The following is a 16,549-nucleotide window of genomic DNA, read 5'->3' on the forward strand; positions in this document are numbered from 1 at the left end:
CATTGATGTTAATAAAAAGAAAGATAATTAAATATGTCAGAAAAATACCTCTTTAATATTAGCCAAAAAAGCCTAACTTGATATGGACAGTAAAACAATAACAATCTATGAAAAAAATAATGGTAAAATACAAATGAAAACAATTTTTAATATGATATTAAAACATATAAAAAAAGTTTATGTTTACAGTATTCTTGTTAAGATTAATCGTGTGATCTGCAATTGAACTCTTACCAAATTGTCATATATATATATATATATATATCAATTTTGCCTTTAAACAAATCGAATTTTAAAAGTTTAATTTGTTTACAATTCATTAAGCAAGTGTAAATTACTTTTTAATTTGAAGACATTTAAAAGAAAACTGGAAAGAGAAATGGAATTATTTAGAAGCTATCATTTGATAGATATTAACAGAGAAATAGTTAAATTATTAAATAAAATACCATATATACTATATATAATAAATATTATATCATTAAATAATTCCAATTATAAATTTGAGTAATATTTTTAAATCAATCACCATTCATTAATATATTGTCTGTTTTATAATTTTATCACAATTTTATCTTTAAAATATATTTTGATAAATGAAAGAAGAAAAATTTATTTAAATTATTTTATATTTTGACTCTTAAATAATATAAAATTATTGAACAACATATAAACATACACCATGATATGAAAATATAAAGTAAAAGTAGAAGTGAAGTGTATCTATATGACCTATAAAGTTTTTATCCGCTACAAAATATAGACACGCCTGAATAAACTAAAAGCACCAAAACACGAGTATCTCCATTTAAATAAACATGTTCATGTCCATGCTGATCTAACATTTCCAAAACCTTATATTAGATTCTACGAATTTGGAATTCTGATTGGAAAAACCATTGCCACCTAAGTTTTCAAAACGCGTCCTAAACAGTCACTCTTCTCACTTAATCCAATCCCCAAATTTTCAACTTCAAAAAGTTTGCACAAAAACACATGTCACCACCTCCAACCTCTTCACTTCCCAATCTTAACAAAAACAAAAATACTCACAAAAAATCTTCACCATTCCCTCAATATTTAAGTACAACATCACCAATACTTACCCGTTATTGTTCATAAAGCAAAAAGTATCACCCAATCAAACCCAAAATAAAAATAATAACCATAATAAAAAACACAGACATAGATTTTGTTGGAAAACAAAGGGCAAAGGAAGCAGCTACGAGGAAGCTCACCAAAACCAAGATGTTGCTCATGCTCCCACGTTTCACATCCACATCTTATAAATACCGACAACAATGTTCCGGACATCACTACTACAACCGTTAGCTATTACAATTCACAACACCACCGAAAACATTTTATAATTCAAGTGCAACATTACTCAAATTTCAAAGCTTGGACACTGATTTTGCATGGACATGCCACCCAGTTCAACCCATGTTGGTGCTGCGTCTTCTGCATACAGAGGAGTCCGCAAGAGAAAATGGGGCAAGTGGGTCTCCGAAATCCGCGAGCCGGGAACCAAGACGCGAATTTGGCTCGGAAGTTTCGAGACGCCGGAGATGGCCGCCGCCGCCTACGACGTGGCGGCGTTGCATTTCCGCGGCCGCGACGCCAGGCTCAACTTCCCCGAGCTCGCAAGCACGCTGCCACGCCCCGTCAGCAACAATGCCGACCACATACGCATGGCGGCGCACGAGGCGGCCCTGAGGCTCCGAACCAACCCCGCCCCGCCGGAGACTGAGATAGGAGGCGGTTCCTCGACGGCGCCGCCGCTGACAGTGAGACTCTCCCCCACTCAGATTCAGGCCATCAATGACTGCCCCATGGACTCCCCTCAGACGTGGATGCAAATGCCGGACACTTTCATGATGCACGATCAATCCATGATGTTCGCAAATGGTTATGCCTTTGAAGACAACGAGTGGGAGGATATGCAGAATGATTCTCTCTGGGATCCTTAGATACATACATACATATACATATACCTAGATACATACTTACGTACATTCACACGGTATACCAACAGTGAAGAATACACACCACATACGATATACCAGTATTTGCTATTAGTTTATTGTGGTTACGTTACGTTTCATTACATTATATCCTGTGACTAATCAATTAATTAAGGTGAGGTGACAACAACGGTGACACTGACGCCATGTCTCTCCATTTGACCAGTCCTAGGTTTTGAAAATAAGAGGCGTGGAGGAACATGCCACCATGCCATTGCTTCCTTTTTCTTTTTGTTCTTTCCTCCATGGATGAGTGAGATTTGGAAGTACCTAGACTAGCTCCCGGAGATGAATTAGCAAGAAAAGATCACACTTTGGAGGGACCCAGTAGAGATTAGTGTAACTATTTGTTGTGGGAGAGATTTGTTTAATTAAAGATTTTTTATTTAGTATTATTAGTGGGTGGGATTTGTTCTGTTTACCAGATAAGCCACGAACTCTGTTTATTGGCTGTGTTTTATAGGCTGTGGAAGAGTGTAGTGTGGTTTTATTCTATTAGTAAATAGATTAAGCTGATGTATTGGATTGGAACTCCATTAATACAATCTTCTCAGATTATCCAACTTCTTCCACTTCATTGCTTTGTTTTTCATCCTACCATCGAAAAAAGGCACCACCTTTTTTTTAATAGGCCTTTTTACTTTTGGGCTAATGAGTTGGGCTTTTTTTATGTACATGGGTTGGCCCAAACGAAAAAAAAAGGTTTGCTGTATCAGATAATCTCTCTGCAGAATCAGTGGTAGTTGGTGTTCGTGTTATGTCAGTTAATAGTTACTAATACCAGGCAAAAAACTGGAGCAACAGTGATTGAATGTGCTTGTAAGTAGTGTGAAGTGTCTCTGCAGAATGTCTATCATCACTTCAAATTCCACTCCCACTTGGTTGTTTTCTTACTCAGTTCCATCTTTGTCTCCGTCTTCTCCGTATTCCTCCATCAAAATCGTTAAAAGCTTGACGCTTTTGGACATAGTTGACGCCCCTTTTGCTGTTGGAGAACTTGGAAGGAAAAGAAGAAGAAGAAAGTGGGGAGCAATTGATGAAAGTGGCGAGAAGCAATCGGTTACAGTAGCATCACCAACAACCGAAAATTTTGATGATGATGATAGCACTGTTGATTCAGCTTCAGCCGTGGTGAGGAATTTCTATGGAGGAATCAATGCGCATGACGTGGATTCTGTTCAGTATCTTATCGCCGACAATTGTGTGTACGAGGATCTTGTCTTTCCCCAACCCTTCGTGGGTCGTAAGGTAATTAATTTATACCAGAAATCAATCGGTGGAGTAGTTAAGACAGGATAAATCATTGGGTTTATTTTAGCTTTATTTATTATGCAGGAAATTCTTGAGTTCTTCAAAAAATTCACCAATTCTACAAGCAAAGATCTGCAGTTTGTTATTGATGATTTGTCTACCAAGGACCCCTCATCCGTTGGGGTGATATGGCATTTAGGTGAATTGCACAGATTCTATTATTCTTTATCACTTTTTAATGTGTTTTCAGATTGAATAAAAAGAGTATTCTTGTAACATTGGAAATGTCTTCAGAATGGAAGGGAAAACCTTTTCCCTTTAGCAAAGGGTGCAGCTTTTATCGTCTGGAGGTGATCAATGGCAGAAGACAAATAACGTGAGTGATAGTGTCTTTTGCAAATAGCTTGCGACATTTTCAATGGGGTTTTTGATTGGCTAATGCTTGTTACAAAGTTCTTTGATTTTCTTTTTTACAGTAGCAGTTGACAGATAAACCTTACTTTTTGTGAAAACAGATATGGGCGAGACTGTGTTGAACCTGCAATCAAACCTGGGGATGCAACTTTGGTACGTGAATTTGACTCTATCATGTGAATTGACAAAGAAAAGAAAGTATGAATAAAGAGAAAATGGAAGAGAAAATAAAAGAAAAGGAAGATGAAAAAAGCCTATTGGGTCTCCTGAGGAGTAAGTTCACTAAGAAGATATAAAACTAATTGAGATTTACGTCTAATTACGTAAGGATGCAATTATCACCTAACAGTTTACAAAAGCTCATATCGAATGGTCATAGAAAAACAAAGGGAAAAGATGATTAAATGATTACCTTATTATCAAACTAAACTACTTACCGAACGATTCTACTCTTCGGTCTTAACTTCTATCTCCACTAAGTTTTTTTCTTCCAGCAGCTCGTCTCCCACGTTTGTACACTCCTTTTTTTTATCCATTTTTTCACGTTTGTACACTCCTTTTTTTATCCATTTTTTCCGGAGGCTAACCTGGCTCTAATATTACTTATTGGATCTATCAATGAGAAAATTGATTGAAAAGATATAAAACTGGTGAGATTTATGTCCAATCACATAATATGTATCCAAAATTTTAAGACAATAATTTATATGATAGTCTATTTTCTCATTTTTACCCATTTGGAAACTTTACATTACACTCTAAGAACTAGATGCCATTTTTTTTTTCTTTTTCTTGTCCTGTGCATGGGTGAGTGGATGAGTGGTTTTACCTATTGACTTAGTTTGATTCTCCTGGAAAATAATTTATATGCAGACAGCGATAAGGAGTGTGACATGGCTTCTGCAGCAATTTCCTCAGTTGGCAAAGTGGTTTTAATGAAAATTTCTACACTGTTTTGGAACTGCAATGTTCCTCCTTTCTCCTTCCACAATTTGTTATATATATATCATCTTAGAGAATCATTCAATTTGAGAGAAGTTCTATGGTGTACTTTTGTAAGTTTGAGATTTTGGAATAGTTAATTTCTAGAGATATATGATGAGAGCACTGCGTGAGATTAATGGAATCATTGATTTGATTCAACTTCAGTCCTTTCATCATCATAAAATGTTTGATGTCACTTTTACATTTAATATTCTTACCAGTATTAAGATAAAGTTGCTTTTGTACAGGAGATTAAAGAATAAAATAATAGGTAAAATGTGTAAAATTTTGGGTAGGTGTCACAATATTATTACTCATATTCTTGTTATCTTTATCCTTTGGAATCTCACTTCCTTTTTGTTTATGTATTTTTAATTTTGAGTGACAAATTTAGCTTGATCTTGTGAGTGTAAAGCTATATTTGTATTTTTATTATAATACTTTCAAATATTTATTTTTCATTTTGCATTAGAATACAAATGTGAGTATAATCGAATGAAAAACACAATATTATAATAAAATTAGTGTTAGCCTATGGAAATTGAACTTATATCACTAATGTTATGTTTTTCCATAAGAAATGAGAATAAATACTGAAATAAACTTGTTGCAGCCTAGTTAAATATAATGAAAAACAAGTTATGCAAGAAAATTTAAAATTTGAAAAAAAAAAGAAAATAAGACAGAGTTTTAAAAGTTTAAGCAAAATACATTGCATAAAAATTCACTTTCAAAATAATAAATATTTATTAATATATATTGGTAATTCTACCAACTTAACAATTCAAGTAATTAATGGGAAGTGTTAAAAGTATCACAAAAATTCCGAAAAATATTTTTAGGAAGTGTTAAAAATATCACAAAATTTTTTTCTAAACACGTTAAAAATTAATTTCAAAATAGTACTTTATGAGAGTGTGAAAAGAAATTAATGTTGTGAAATGTTAAAATTTAAATTCTAGAAATTACTTTTGATGATTATGGGAGTGATAGAAGAAACTTTGGGAGTGCACAAGAAAATGCCCAAGAATGAAATTGGACCAGCTAGCGAAAAATCCGAGATATTAAAAACACACCAATCTTACCTATCTAGGGTTGGTTTGTCTTTAAACGGCAGCTTCGTAACCAAAACGGTACTCGCTGTTAGGGTTTTTGTATATTTAAACAACGGTGACGTGGATTTCAATTTCATTTCCCAAATTTCAGAATGGGGTTCTGGGGTTAGTCATCTTCGTCCTTCTTCTCTCTTCTTGCTCCTTCAATGTAGTTCTAAATGCGCAAGCATTCAACTCTTTAACCTCTAATTCTGAAATTGCGTTTTAGCTTCTAATATTCTGTTTCTACTTGTTTTTCATTCATTTTTATCTCGTATGTGTTTTTTATTTTGCCTTTTTCGTTTTCTTTGTGAGCTCAGGGATTGAAGTCAAACCTGGAAAACCGTGTCCTTATCACTCTGACAATGTGCGAGGGAAACTGCACGTTACTCAGGTTCTTCATTCATGAATTCAACTTTTGTTTCTTTCGAACACCCTGAGATTCCAGGATTTTTTTTTCTTTGTATCTTGGGTTTGTCTTATGCAATTCTTGCTTGTTTTCTTTGATATTAAGCTTTGGAATATAATTTCATCGTGGGGTTTTAAGTTCGGACTCTTGATAAATTTGCTTGACCTTGTATCTCCATCGGATTAAGAATGCTAATCAGTATAGTTTTTTCGTCGATATAACATATGCATTTAAATGTAATTCTATGTGGTTCGAATGCAATGGCACTTGAGGAGTCTGAAGTGTGTTGATATTTTTGAGTTGGATATAAAATGTCAAGGAAGGTATGTATGAACTATTTCATTTTTAGTTTTTTGTCCTAAAATTTCAGGCTACTCTAGGCATTGGCTCGTCGAAGGATAAAAGCATTCTTCAGTGCGCTTCTGGACACAAAAGTCCAGTTTTCTTGTGTTCATTGCTACCAAACAGAATTGAGTCATGCCCTTTGAATCTTAAGTTTGACATTGATGACTTAGTTGCATTCTCTGTGATTGGTTCACGAAGCATCCACCTTTCTGGTTTTTTCGCAGCTGATGATGGAGATGAGCTTAAGGATGACTATGAATAGTATCCTTCTGAAGAACTTTCATTTATTGACTTATTTGCATTTCAACTTAAGGTTTTGTTTTTTTTTTTAAATTTTTTTTATATAGTTGTGACTAGGACATAATTCTTGGTGTAAATTTTTTTTATTTTCTTCTTGATTTTCCTACTACGTTGTGAAAGTGATTCATGGGGGGAAGACATTGAAGGAACTGATACAACTGAATCATCTGAATATGATAGTGAAGATGAATATGATAATGGCTTTATTGTTGATAGTGATGTTGATATTTACCGGTCTTCACCAGTCAGAAATAGTGGAGGTATTTTCATTCTATTATAAACTTTTCTTGAGGTCATGAAACAATTATACTCATTTTTTACTTTCATGTTATGTATATTTTTCTTTTAACTTTGTAGATTTCTTATTGATGTTCACATGTGTTTTTTTTTTTCCATCTACAGATACACAAATATTAAATTTACAGCAAAACAGAATATGAAATGGCATCAAATACTCACATTCTACCAGTGTTTTTGTTTTGTGAAAAATAATGAACTGTCCAAGAAAATTTGTGTATGATTGTGTCCGGAAAATAATGATAACATATCTGCTATAAAATTCAATCATATATTTCTCACTTTCACTATTATAAGTTTTATCATTATTTTATCAACAATCATTCTTTTGTGCATCTGCTCATTTTAACACATGCATTCCTTGTGTGCTATTTTTGTTAAATAGCTGTTAGTGCCATAACATAGCGGAACTTCTGAGTCCCTAATTCCAACTATGTCTGCTGTTGCATTCACTATGATTATTTTGTTTCTGGCATGTGTCGTACATTCTCGTCATCTTTGACAATACTTCTGCCATATATAATTGATAATATACATCATATTTCAACTGTTGTGTGATAAGCCTGTGATGCTATCTGTTAGATGATATAGCAGATTGTTGGCTTTCTGTCATTTTCTACGATGTGCAATTTGTTAATGTTTTGAGTGTAGGAAAGAAACTGAAAAGTTTAAGGGAAAGAAAAAGTAAATTGGTTTCCACAGCTTCTGCTTCTGCATCATAGTTTGCAAGATTTTTCTATTAAAATCAACATTAATGACATGTGTTTTCTTTCCCCCTTTTGTTTCAGTTGTAATTGAAGAAATAGTGGATGATGAAAAACCTGAAACTGGAGATGATCAAAATAAGCAATTAAAGAAAAAGAAACAGGTAGCTAAGTTGAAACCAAAAGACAGCAAAATTTTCAAGTCTGAAATTGTTGCTAAGGGTGAGACTGACCTTGTGGAAAATGAAGATGAAGATGAAGATGGTTTTCCAATTTCCACTGCTGAGAAAGATGTCCCTATCTCTCAGAAGGCAGATGGAGAAATGAAAGGAGAACAAGCACTTAAGAAAATTGAGAATGCCAACAAGAAGAGAAAAGATGTCGATCATTCTGCTAGAGTTAAACGGAAGGTTGACAGTGCTGATGAAGTTGAGCCACAGGATGGGTGAGAAAGATTACCATTTTAATTACTCCCGAGAATCAGTTTCCATCTAATATTTGCCTTGCCCACCTGATTCTTTTTGAAATACTTTCAAAAATATTGTGCTGGATGTTTTGTGCTAAACCCTTTCTGACGATTATAAATTGTTCAGGAAAAAAAAGAAAAGAAATAAGTTAAAGGAACGTATTAAAGAGGAAAATGCTGATGCATCTGGCAATAGCAATGAGACAAATGTTACTGCCCCAGATGAAAAGCATCCAGAGGCTGTCAAAACTACAACCAGCCAGAGTGATGTTTCTCATGCAAAGGATGAAAATGAGGGAAAATTGTCCAATAACGAGTAAGAACTGTCAACTAACTAGAATCAGTTTCATTCCACTAGGCTTTTGTTGTTACTGGCATTGATTGTCTTACATAGTACATAGATATCTGGTACCAAACTAAAAAGTTCTACTAGAAATACCACAATTGGAATTCAACTATATAGGATGTGTAATTGTTGGGTCTTGCTAGATTTTGTGGTGAACTTTGTTCCTGTGGAGTCATTTCTAATTACCCTTTCTATGCTTGAGATATTGAAGATTGGAAATTTAGGGGGGTGGGTTTCTGTGCCTTCTGTTTCAGTTTTAGGGTTATGTACTGTTTGCTAACTGTTTGTTTGTGATATTTGTTGCCAGGGTCGGTGCTGAGAAAAAAAACAAGAAAAAAAGGAAGAAAAAGACCAAGGAGTTAGAAGGGGTAGCTGCTGCAGATCAAATTACTTCAAGTGCTGAAAAGCAGAATTTGCCTGTTGCCTCAGAGAAAAAGGGGAAGAAACAAACTGAGACTAAGCCATCTCAAGTGAGAACTTTTCCGAACGGATTGGTTATAGAGGAGCTCCTTATGGGTAAACCTGATGGCAAAAGAGCTGCTCCAGGAAAAAAGGTTACACATCACCTACAGATTTTTTTATGGTTGCATTGGCGTGGTTCACTGAAGGATAATTCTCTTCAACCTATGCTTTTTATATACTTTATTTTAACAGGAACTTATTGTTTGATTACAGGTCGGTGTTAAATATATTGGCAAGCTGCAAAAGGATGGGAAAATATTTGACTCAAATGTAGGAAGAGCACCCTTTAAATTTCGCCTGGGTATGTAATCTGATGTGTTGAATTTGCTGTGATTTTCCTTTTTATGTATGTTTCACTATTTCATGTTGTATTTGCAGGTGTAGGCCAAGTCATCAAAGGGTGGGAGGTTGGGATCAATGGTAATATATAATAAGATTTTAAGCTGTCTACTGCCTAGTAATTCTTTATACCAATTAAAGTTTTCTTGTTTCGACAGGGATGAGGATCGGGGACAAAAGAAGGATCACAATTCCACCATCTATGGGGTATGAATTTCCTAATTTTATCCTTTATTTGTTGAATTCGATTTCTCTACATTGATCATGTGTAGTTCGTGTCGTGAGAAGCATCTGTATACTTCAGTAAAAGCATCTGTGTATTTTTTCTTTCTTACTCTACGCACTTTAAAGGAGCTACTCGGTGTAATCAAATTACAAGTGTTTTGTTTTGTTTTGTTGCGCAGATACGCAGATAAGCGCGTTGGGACTATACCACCAAATGCGTGGCTTGTATTTGATGTTGAGTTGGTTGATGTTGATCGTTAATTTCCAACTATTCCGTTCCAAAGGTCTTTGCATCCTTTTTTCTATCCCTCATTGTTTGTCTCGGAGAATGTTAACCACACATTTGCCATTTTTGTTTCCAAGGGGCGTCTTAGAATAGAGGCCAAGTTTTGTAGGAAATTTTGGATTGCATAGAAGGAATTCACACAGCTTTACGAGTGTAGATTTGCAAATGTGTTTGCTTTCATTATCGATAGTGTCTATCGTTAGATGGGAGAGCCATTTTATAACTGAAGAAATTATCATCCCTATTTTTTTTTCTTTTTTCGTGCTTTACTGTATCTTTAATCCTTGTTTAAAATGTGTTATATTGTTTTTTTGTTGTTGAGATAACTGTATTTTTGATACGTTATATTTTATCCGTAGTTTTTAAATTCTTATCTTTTTTTTTTTTGTATAAATTGAATCGATTTAGATTTTTTGTAAAACTCAACAATTAAACCATCAACTTTTATTAATTTTTTCAAATTGCAAGTTTCCATGAAATTTTACTTAATTATTATATTTCAGTTCATGTTTTTTTAAAATATTTTTTATGTTGTAGTGGGGGTTTTAAATAAAATATCAAAAACAAGTATGGATAGAAGTAGGAAGTATAGCTGCTCTCCTATCCGACCCAAAAAAAACATTATTTGGTTAAAAAATTGAGATAATTCGAATTCAATAAACTTTAAGCACTTATTTTAATTAGATAGAAGTAGGAAGTATAGCTGTTTACAAAGTAGGAATGACAATGAATAAGGTGTGTAGGGTATGAATAATGTTTATTTTTTATTTGATTTATAATAATTTAGTTTTTGTTATTTATATATATATTTGTTTAAAAAATATTCACAAATATTTTAAAATTTATGAATATTTATAAATATTTAAAAGAATATATTTTATAAAATTTTAAAATATGTAAAATATAATATAAATTAAAATTTAATTTTAATTACATTTTAATCTGATAAAATAAATTAATTTTAATTTTAATCAAATTTAATTTAATAAAATATAAATTAAATTTTTATTTTTAAATAAGATTAGTATTCATTTATAAACAAATATTAAAATAAATTTTATAAATAATAAACACTTGTAAGCACCAATTATTCATGAAGAACTCAGTATGGATTAATTATTGGCTGAAATTTAATTTCGATGATAAAAAGTAAGCTTTTTTTAAAGTAATTATTACTAAAATAAATAATTTGATCATTAAATAGTACTGTGACACCCATTAAAAAATTATACCCACTTTATAATCCATTTTAATAATATAATAATATAGATTAAAATTTTACATTTAAAGAAAGGCTAATATAATTAAAATATTACTATTTAAATCGTCAAATGGCTGATTTTAATTTGATAGGTGTAAAAGTAAAATGACCACGATAATTACAGTGTGCAGAGTTCAATTTTTTTGCTTCATCTAGCAAGTTTCTGTTTTATAGGTGACAAACTGCTCCAGTTTGAAACTGTATAAATAAAACATATTCTAACTTCTACTTAGTATACATTCCCTACTATATTCATCTCCTCAAATTCTTCCTCGGATGAAACAAACTCCTCACTACGGACATAACCAGCATCTTTCATCAGCTCATTCAATCCATCCATCAAAGGGTAAATCTCATATGAATGAGGGTTAGAAGTGTCCCCCACCATAAAGGGAGAGAACTCAGTGCCAATATCAACCCAAGCACAACCAGGAGCTTTTCTCACTCCCAAATTCCTCATATAAGTCCTCACCTCTGCTAGTTTGCTCCAACAACCAGCAGTAGCATACATGTTGGCAATCAACACATAGTAACCTGAATGATCAGGTTTCAGCTCTAGCAATTTTCCTGCTGCCCATTCCCCCATCACTGTGTCTCCATGGATTCGACAAGCCCCTATGAGAGTAGCCCACATTGACGATGTTGGCTTGTACGGCATCCCTGTGATAACCTCCTTCGCTTCTTTCAGAAAACCAGCCCTCCCAAAGAGATCAGCCTTGCACGCATAGTGCTCGAGGCGTGGAACTATCCCATAAACATCTATCATCCTTTTAAACAGCAATTCCCCCTGTGCTACTAGACCAGAATGACTACAAGCTGTGAGAACTGCAACCATGGTCACTACATCTGGCTTAATCTCCAACTCACACATCTCTTCAAATAGTTTTAGAGCTGTTCCTCCATCACCCTCCATACCATATCCCAAAATCATGGAAGTGTATGTAACTTCATCTCTTGTGCTCATTGAATCGAACACTTTTCTGGCTTCTAACACTTTGCCAGACCTTGCATACATGTCCACCAGGGCATTCCACAATAATAAATAGTCCTTAAATTGTTCACGCTTCATAATGTAGCAGTGAAACTCTCTGCCATGCTGCAGGTTCGCTATGCGAGCACACAGGGGAAGAACGCTTGCAATGGTCACATAATTAGGTTCAACACCCTTCCGTAACATCTCTCTGAAAAGAAAGGATACTTCCTCAGTTCGATCCACATGTGCATATCCAGAAAGAATGGCATTCCAAGATATCAAACCTTTCTCTTCCATTCTATGAAACACCATAAATGCATGCCCAAGATCTCTACACCTAGAATACATTGTAATCAATGCATTTTTCACATTCTCAAACATGTCAAAGTGAATTCGCACCGCATGACCGTGCATCTCTTTTCCCAATTTAAGGGCTCCAATGTGGGAACACGCATTTAACCCAATGACCAATGCAACAGCGTCCAGATGAACGGATGTTCTCATTTGGGAAATCAGCTTAAGTGCCATTCCGAAATTGCCCAAATGCAAGTACCCTCCGGCAATGGTGTTCCATATAATCACATTCCTTTCAACATCCTCCTCCTGCATACTTCCAAACAGCTGAAACGCTTCCTCCCACATACCCCTAGAGGCATAACAGCTGATTATAGTGTTCCACGAAACAGTATCTCTAACTGGCATATTGTCAAACAAGTTACGCGCAACTTCCAGATTCCCAAACCTGCCATACATGGAGACCAAAGCATTGTGCACAAACAAACACCACTTCATGGAGCTAGCCTCAATAGACCTGTGAACCTCCACCCCAGTATTGATATCCAACGATTCCCCACAAGCCTTGAGAACAGAAGGATAAGTGTATTCATCCGGTTCAATCTGCTTACTCAACATTTTCTTATACACAGAAAGAGCCTCCCCACAGAGCCCATTTTTAACGTACGACGAGATAAGCATATTCCAATGCAAAGGATCCAAAGTACAGGAGCTCTCAGTGACAAATTGGGCATCGCCAATGATATTAACATTTGTGTAAAAACCAATAAGCCTTGCAACCAAGACAGGATTTTGATGAAGACCCAGTGAGATGATATGGCCATGAACCTGCTTACCCTGTGACAATGACTCAAACTTCGCGCAAGCAAAGAGAAGGGAGCTAATGGGATGCAGGAGAAGGTGTGAAGAAGCATGGTGCTGGATTTGAATGAAGGTTTTGAAAGCATTTGGTAGGTGGCCATTGGTCACAAAGTCCTTAAGGGATGCAATGAGAACACCAACCATGGATGCATTGCTACACAAGATGGGATTGAACAGTGATTGTTGCGGGGTTTGTTTCCATAATTTTGGGATGCACTTCTGAATACGAGACAAAAAGAGGTGTGTGGGGATAGAAAGGAATGGGGAATATGGCATAATAACGAGGTTTGTTTTCATCATCCACTATTTCTTCAATTACAACTGAAACAAAAGGGGGAAAGAAAACACATGTCATTAATGTTGATTTTAATAGAAAAATCTTGCAAACTATGATGCAGAAGCAGAAGCTGTGGAAACCAATATACTTTTTCTTTCCCTTAAACTTTTCATTTTCTTTCCTACACTCAAAACATTAACAAATTGCACATTGTAGAAAATGACAGAAAGCCAACAATCTGCTATATTAACAGATAGCATCACAGGCTTATCACACAACAGTTGAAATATGATGTATATTATCAATTATATATGGCAGAAGTATTGTCAAAGATGACGAGAATGTACGACACATGCCAGAAACAAAATAATCATAGTGAATGCAACAGCAGACATAGTTGGAATTAGGGACTCAGAGAAGTTCCGCTATGTTATGGCACTAACAGCTATTTAACAAAAATAGCACACAAGGAATGCATGTGTTAAAATGAGCAGATGCACAAAAGAATGATTGTTGATAAAATAATGATAAAACTTATAATAGTGAAAGTGAGAAATATATGATTGAATTTTATAGCAGATATGTTATAATTATTTTCCGGACACAATCATACACAAATTTTCTTGGACAGTTCATTATTTTTCACAAAACAAAAACACTGGTAGAATGTGAGTATTTGATGCCATTTCATATTCTATTTTACTGTAAATTTAATATTTGTGTATCTGTAGATGGAAAAAAAAAACACATGTGAACATCAATAAGAAATCTACAAAGTTAAAAGAAAAATATACATAACATGAAAGTAAAAAATGAGTATAATTGTTTCATGACCTCAAGAAAAGTTTATAATAGAATGAAAATACCTCCACTATTTCTGACTGGTGAAGACCGGTAGATATCAACATCACTATCAACAATAAAGCCATTATCATATTCATCTTCACTATCATATTCAGATGATTCAGTTGTATCAGTTCCTTCAATGTCTTCCCCCCATGAATCACTTTCACAACGTAGTAGGAAAATCAAGAAGAATATATGCATGCCTGGCATTTCACATTTTAGAATATATTCTTATCCATATACATACTCATGCTTGAAATTGTCCTAATAGAGATGGGATATGCGGAAATGCAGACAACGGAAAATTAGAGAGAAGGAACACCGAAAGTGTTTATTACAGTCCAGGAATCATTAAACATACAATACAAGTGGTTAATAAAGTCAATAGGTTATCATTCAGTAACCACTATTGGAATTTGATTAACTGGTTTGTGGTTGATTCTTGAAATGAAAATTATTTTACCAACAATCCTTCATTGTAATTTCTCCTTTTAAATTAATGCAAAAAGTTTGTGTGCATCTGTAATAATGACTGTGTCGGACAACAACTAAACAAGTGCCATGCATTTCTATTCCCACACATTTATATTCCTGTGAAGACACAGAAATATGGATGTAGAGCAACAAACAGTGTTCAAATGTAAGTGACAGCATATAAGATGTGAGATTTTAAAACGATTTGCTCTAAAGAGCAAAAGGAAAGAATTTCAGTATAAGATGGGGAGGGGGATAACCTTCCAATATAATATAAGAACTGTACACGTCAATCATAGAATAAAAGCTATGTAAAATACAGGAGAATATTTTACAGCAATAAAAAAAAAATTGAAGACCAACCAATGTTTCATCTCTTTCTTCATTCCATAGTCCCTGGAATATGAATGAAAGCAATCGCTGTTTTATTCCACTCAGGAAAGAATTCTCCGGATTAGTCTGGCCTTGATGCATGTGATTTTCAATGTGGTTCCCAGGAAACTGGAGCTGTTTAATTTTGTCAGAAAATGCCATGCCCTGTCAGAATGATTGGTGATTGGCCTATATTTTTGTGAGTTTAGCTCTTTACATATGCCACAAAACCATCAGAATTATCAATATTGAGCTAGAATGGCTTCATAATTGATAAGGGATGATTGGGATGCAGTGACAATTAAAGATGACCACAAAATTATTAACTTGAACCACTGAATCAGAATTGAAAAACATTCCCGAGATGACCCATCCCGGTGATTTGAAAAAAAAAAATCAATTGTAAAAGCATTAAAGGACAGCCCAATGTACACGGACAAGAGTTCTCACCCAGAGTCAATACCAAAAGCTAACTGACCTGAGCATTGGAATTGAGAAAAAGCTGGTCATCTTCACGGCAGAATTCCCCAATAGCCCGTACATCAACAAGGTTACCAGCATCTCTTATCTGAAGAACATGTATAGTTTGATAGCGAAGTGATACAATTGCCAATAGGTCATCATACAAGAAGACACCCGTATTATGGGTTAAATTAACAAAGTCGTTACAGAATCACTATGTAATTGTCACTCAAATCACCTTCATACCTCAAATCACTAACCCTAGGGGTTTTACTGAGACACGTCCTTTCACACAAATTGGATTTTTCAACTAGTTTTTATACTTTAATATTATTATTATTATTATTATTATTATTATTTTCATTAAATATACTTTCAACAAATTTCTAGCTGTAAGACAAGAATGACTTTCTTTTACAAAGATTTTGAAATTTATATTGCAAATTTTTTCTGAATTATAATTTAGAGTTAAATATTGTTTTAAATTTCTGTAAACTAGGGTTAAATATTAGCTCTTTTAAGACTATATATAGACATGAATAATAAGATGGGAAGTATTATTCAGAACAATAAAGTTATATATATATATAGAGAGAGACTTTAATTTTTTTCATTAACTGAATAGTATACATTTTATTTGATACTATGTATTTAAATTCAGAAATATGACATTTTATAAATATTAAAAAAATATTAAAAGTAATATGAAATAATAAATAAATTCACTGAAAACATTTTAACTAATAAGAGACTATCAATTAATTATGACAGTTTGGTGAAAAC

General features: G+C 34.0%; 4 protein-coding genes across 6 annotated transcripts; 3 read left to right on the forward strand and 1 right to left on the reverse strand.

Moving 5' to 3' along the window:
* The first annotated feature begins 1,287 nt into the window (after positions 1–1,287).
* On the forward strand, positions 1,288–2,596 carry LOC124843336 (Integrase-type DNA-binding superfamily protein). Its single transcript, XM_047320065.2, has one exon. It carries the CDS (start codon positions 1,419–1,421, stop codon positions 1,968–1,970), a length of 552 nt encoding a protein of 183 aa, XP_047176021.1. The 5' UTR covers positions 1,288–1,418; the 3' UTR covers positions 1,971–2,596.
* A 175-nt stretch (positions 2,597–2,771) lies between these two features.
* Positions 2,772–4,882, forward strand: LOC124843325 (Nuclear transport factor 2 (NTF2) family protein). Its single transcript, XM_047320054.2, has 5 exons — positions 2,772–3,272; positions 3,360–3,474; positions 3,570–3,651; positions 3,791–3,842; positions 4,563–4,882. The coding sequence occupies exons 1-5, from the start codon at positions 2,871–2,873 to the stop codon at positions 4,623–4,625; spliced, it is 714 nt and encodes a 237-aa protein (XP_047176010.1). The 5' UTR covers positions 2,772–2,870; the 3' UTR covers positions 4,626–4,882.
* A 911-nt stretch (positions 4,883–5,793) lies between these two features.
* FKBP53 (FK506 BINDING PROTEIN 53) lies at positions 5,794–10,201 on the forward strand. Its single transcript, XM_047320076.2, has 11 exons — positions 5,794–5,893; positions 6,088–6,161; positions 6,547–6,782; positions 6,942–7,081; positions 7,907–8,267; positions 8,416–8,604; positions 8,942–9,188; positions 9,310–9,397; positions 9,475–9,516; positions 9,594–9,642; positions 9,840–10,201. Exons 1-11 carry the CDS (start codon positions 5,881–5,883, stop codon positions 9,919–9,921), a joined length of 1,521 nt encoding a protein of 506 aa, XP_047176032.1. The 5' UTR covers positions 5,794–5,880; the 3' UTR covers positions 9,922–10,201.
* Positions 10,202–11,264: 1,063 nt separating this feature from the next.
* Positions 11,265–16,049, reverse strand: LOC124843357 (Tetratricopeptide repeat (TPR)-like superfamily protein). 3 transcript variants are annotated; one of them, XM_088100533.1, is made up of 4 exons: positions 15,783–16,049; positions 15,296–15,439; positions 14,479–14,618; positions 11,265–13,656 (listed from the first exon to the last, which is right to left on the reverse strand). In XM_088100533.1, exon 4 carries the CDS (start codon positions 13,633–13,635, stop codon positions 11,437–11,439), a length of 2,199 nt encoding a protein of 732 aa, XP_087956659.1. In that variant the 5' UTR covers positions 13,636–13,656; positions 14,479–14,618; positions 15,296–15,439; positions 15,783–16,049; the 3' UTR covers positions 11,265–11,436. The 3 variants fall into 3 exon arrangements, with proteins under 3 accessions (XP_087956659.1, XP_047176052.1, XP_047176057.1); XM_047320096.2 differs by having other exon boundaries at positions 14,479–14,661; XM_047320101.2 differs by having other exon boundaries at positions 14,479–14,661; positions 15,296–15,469.
* Positions 16,050–16,549: the final 500 nt, after the last annotated feature.

The sequence above is a fragment of the Vigna umbellata genome, chromosome 10 (assembly GCF_029865625.1).
Source record: "Vigna umbellata cultivar VRB3 chromosome 10, Vumbellata_1.0, whole genome shotgun sequence".
Classification (NCBI taxonomy): domain Eukaryota; kingdom Viridiplantae; phylum Streptophyta; class Magnoliopsida; order Fabales; family Fabaceae; genus Vigna; species Vigna umbellata.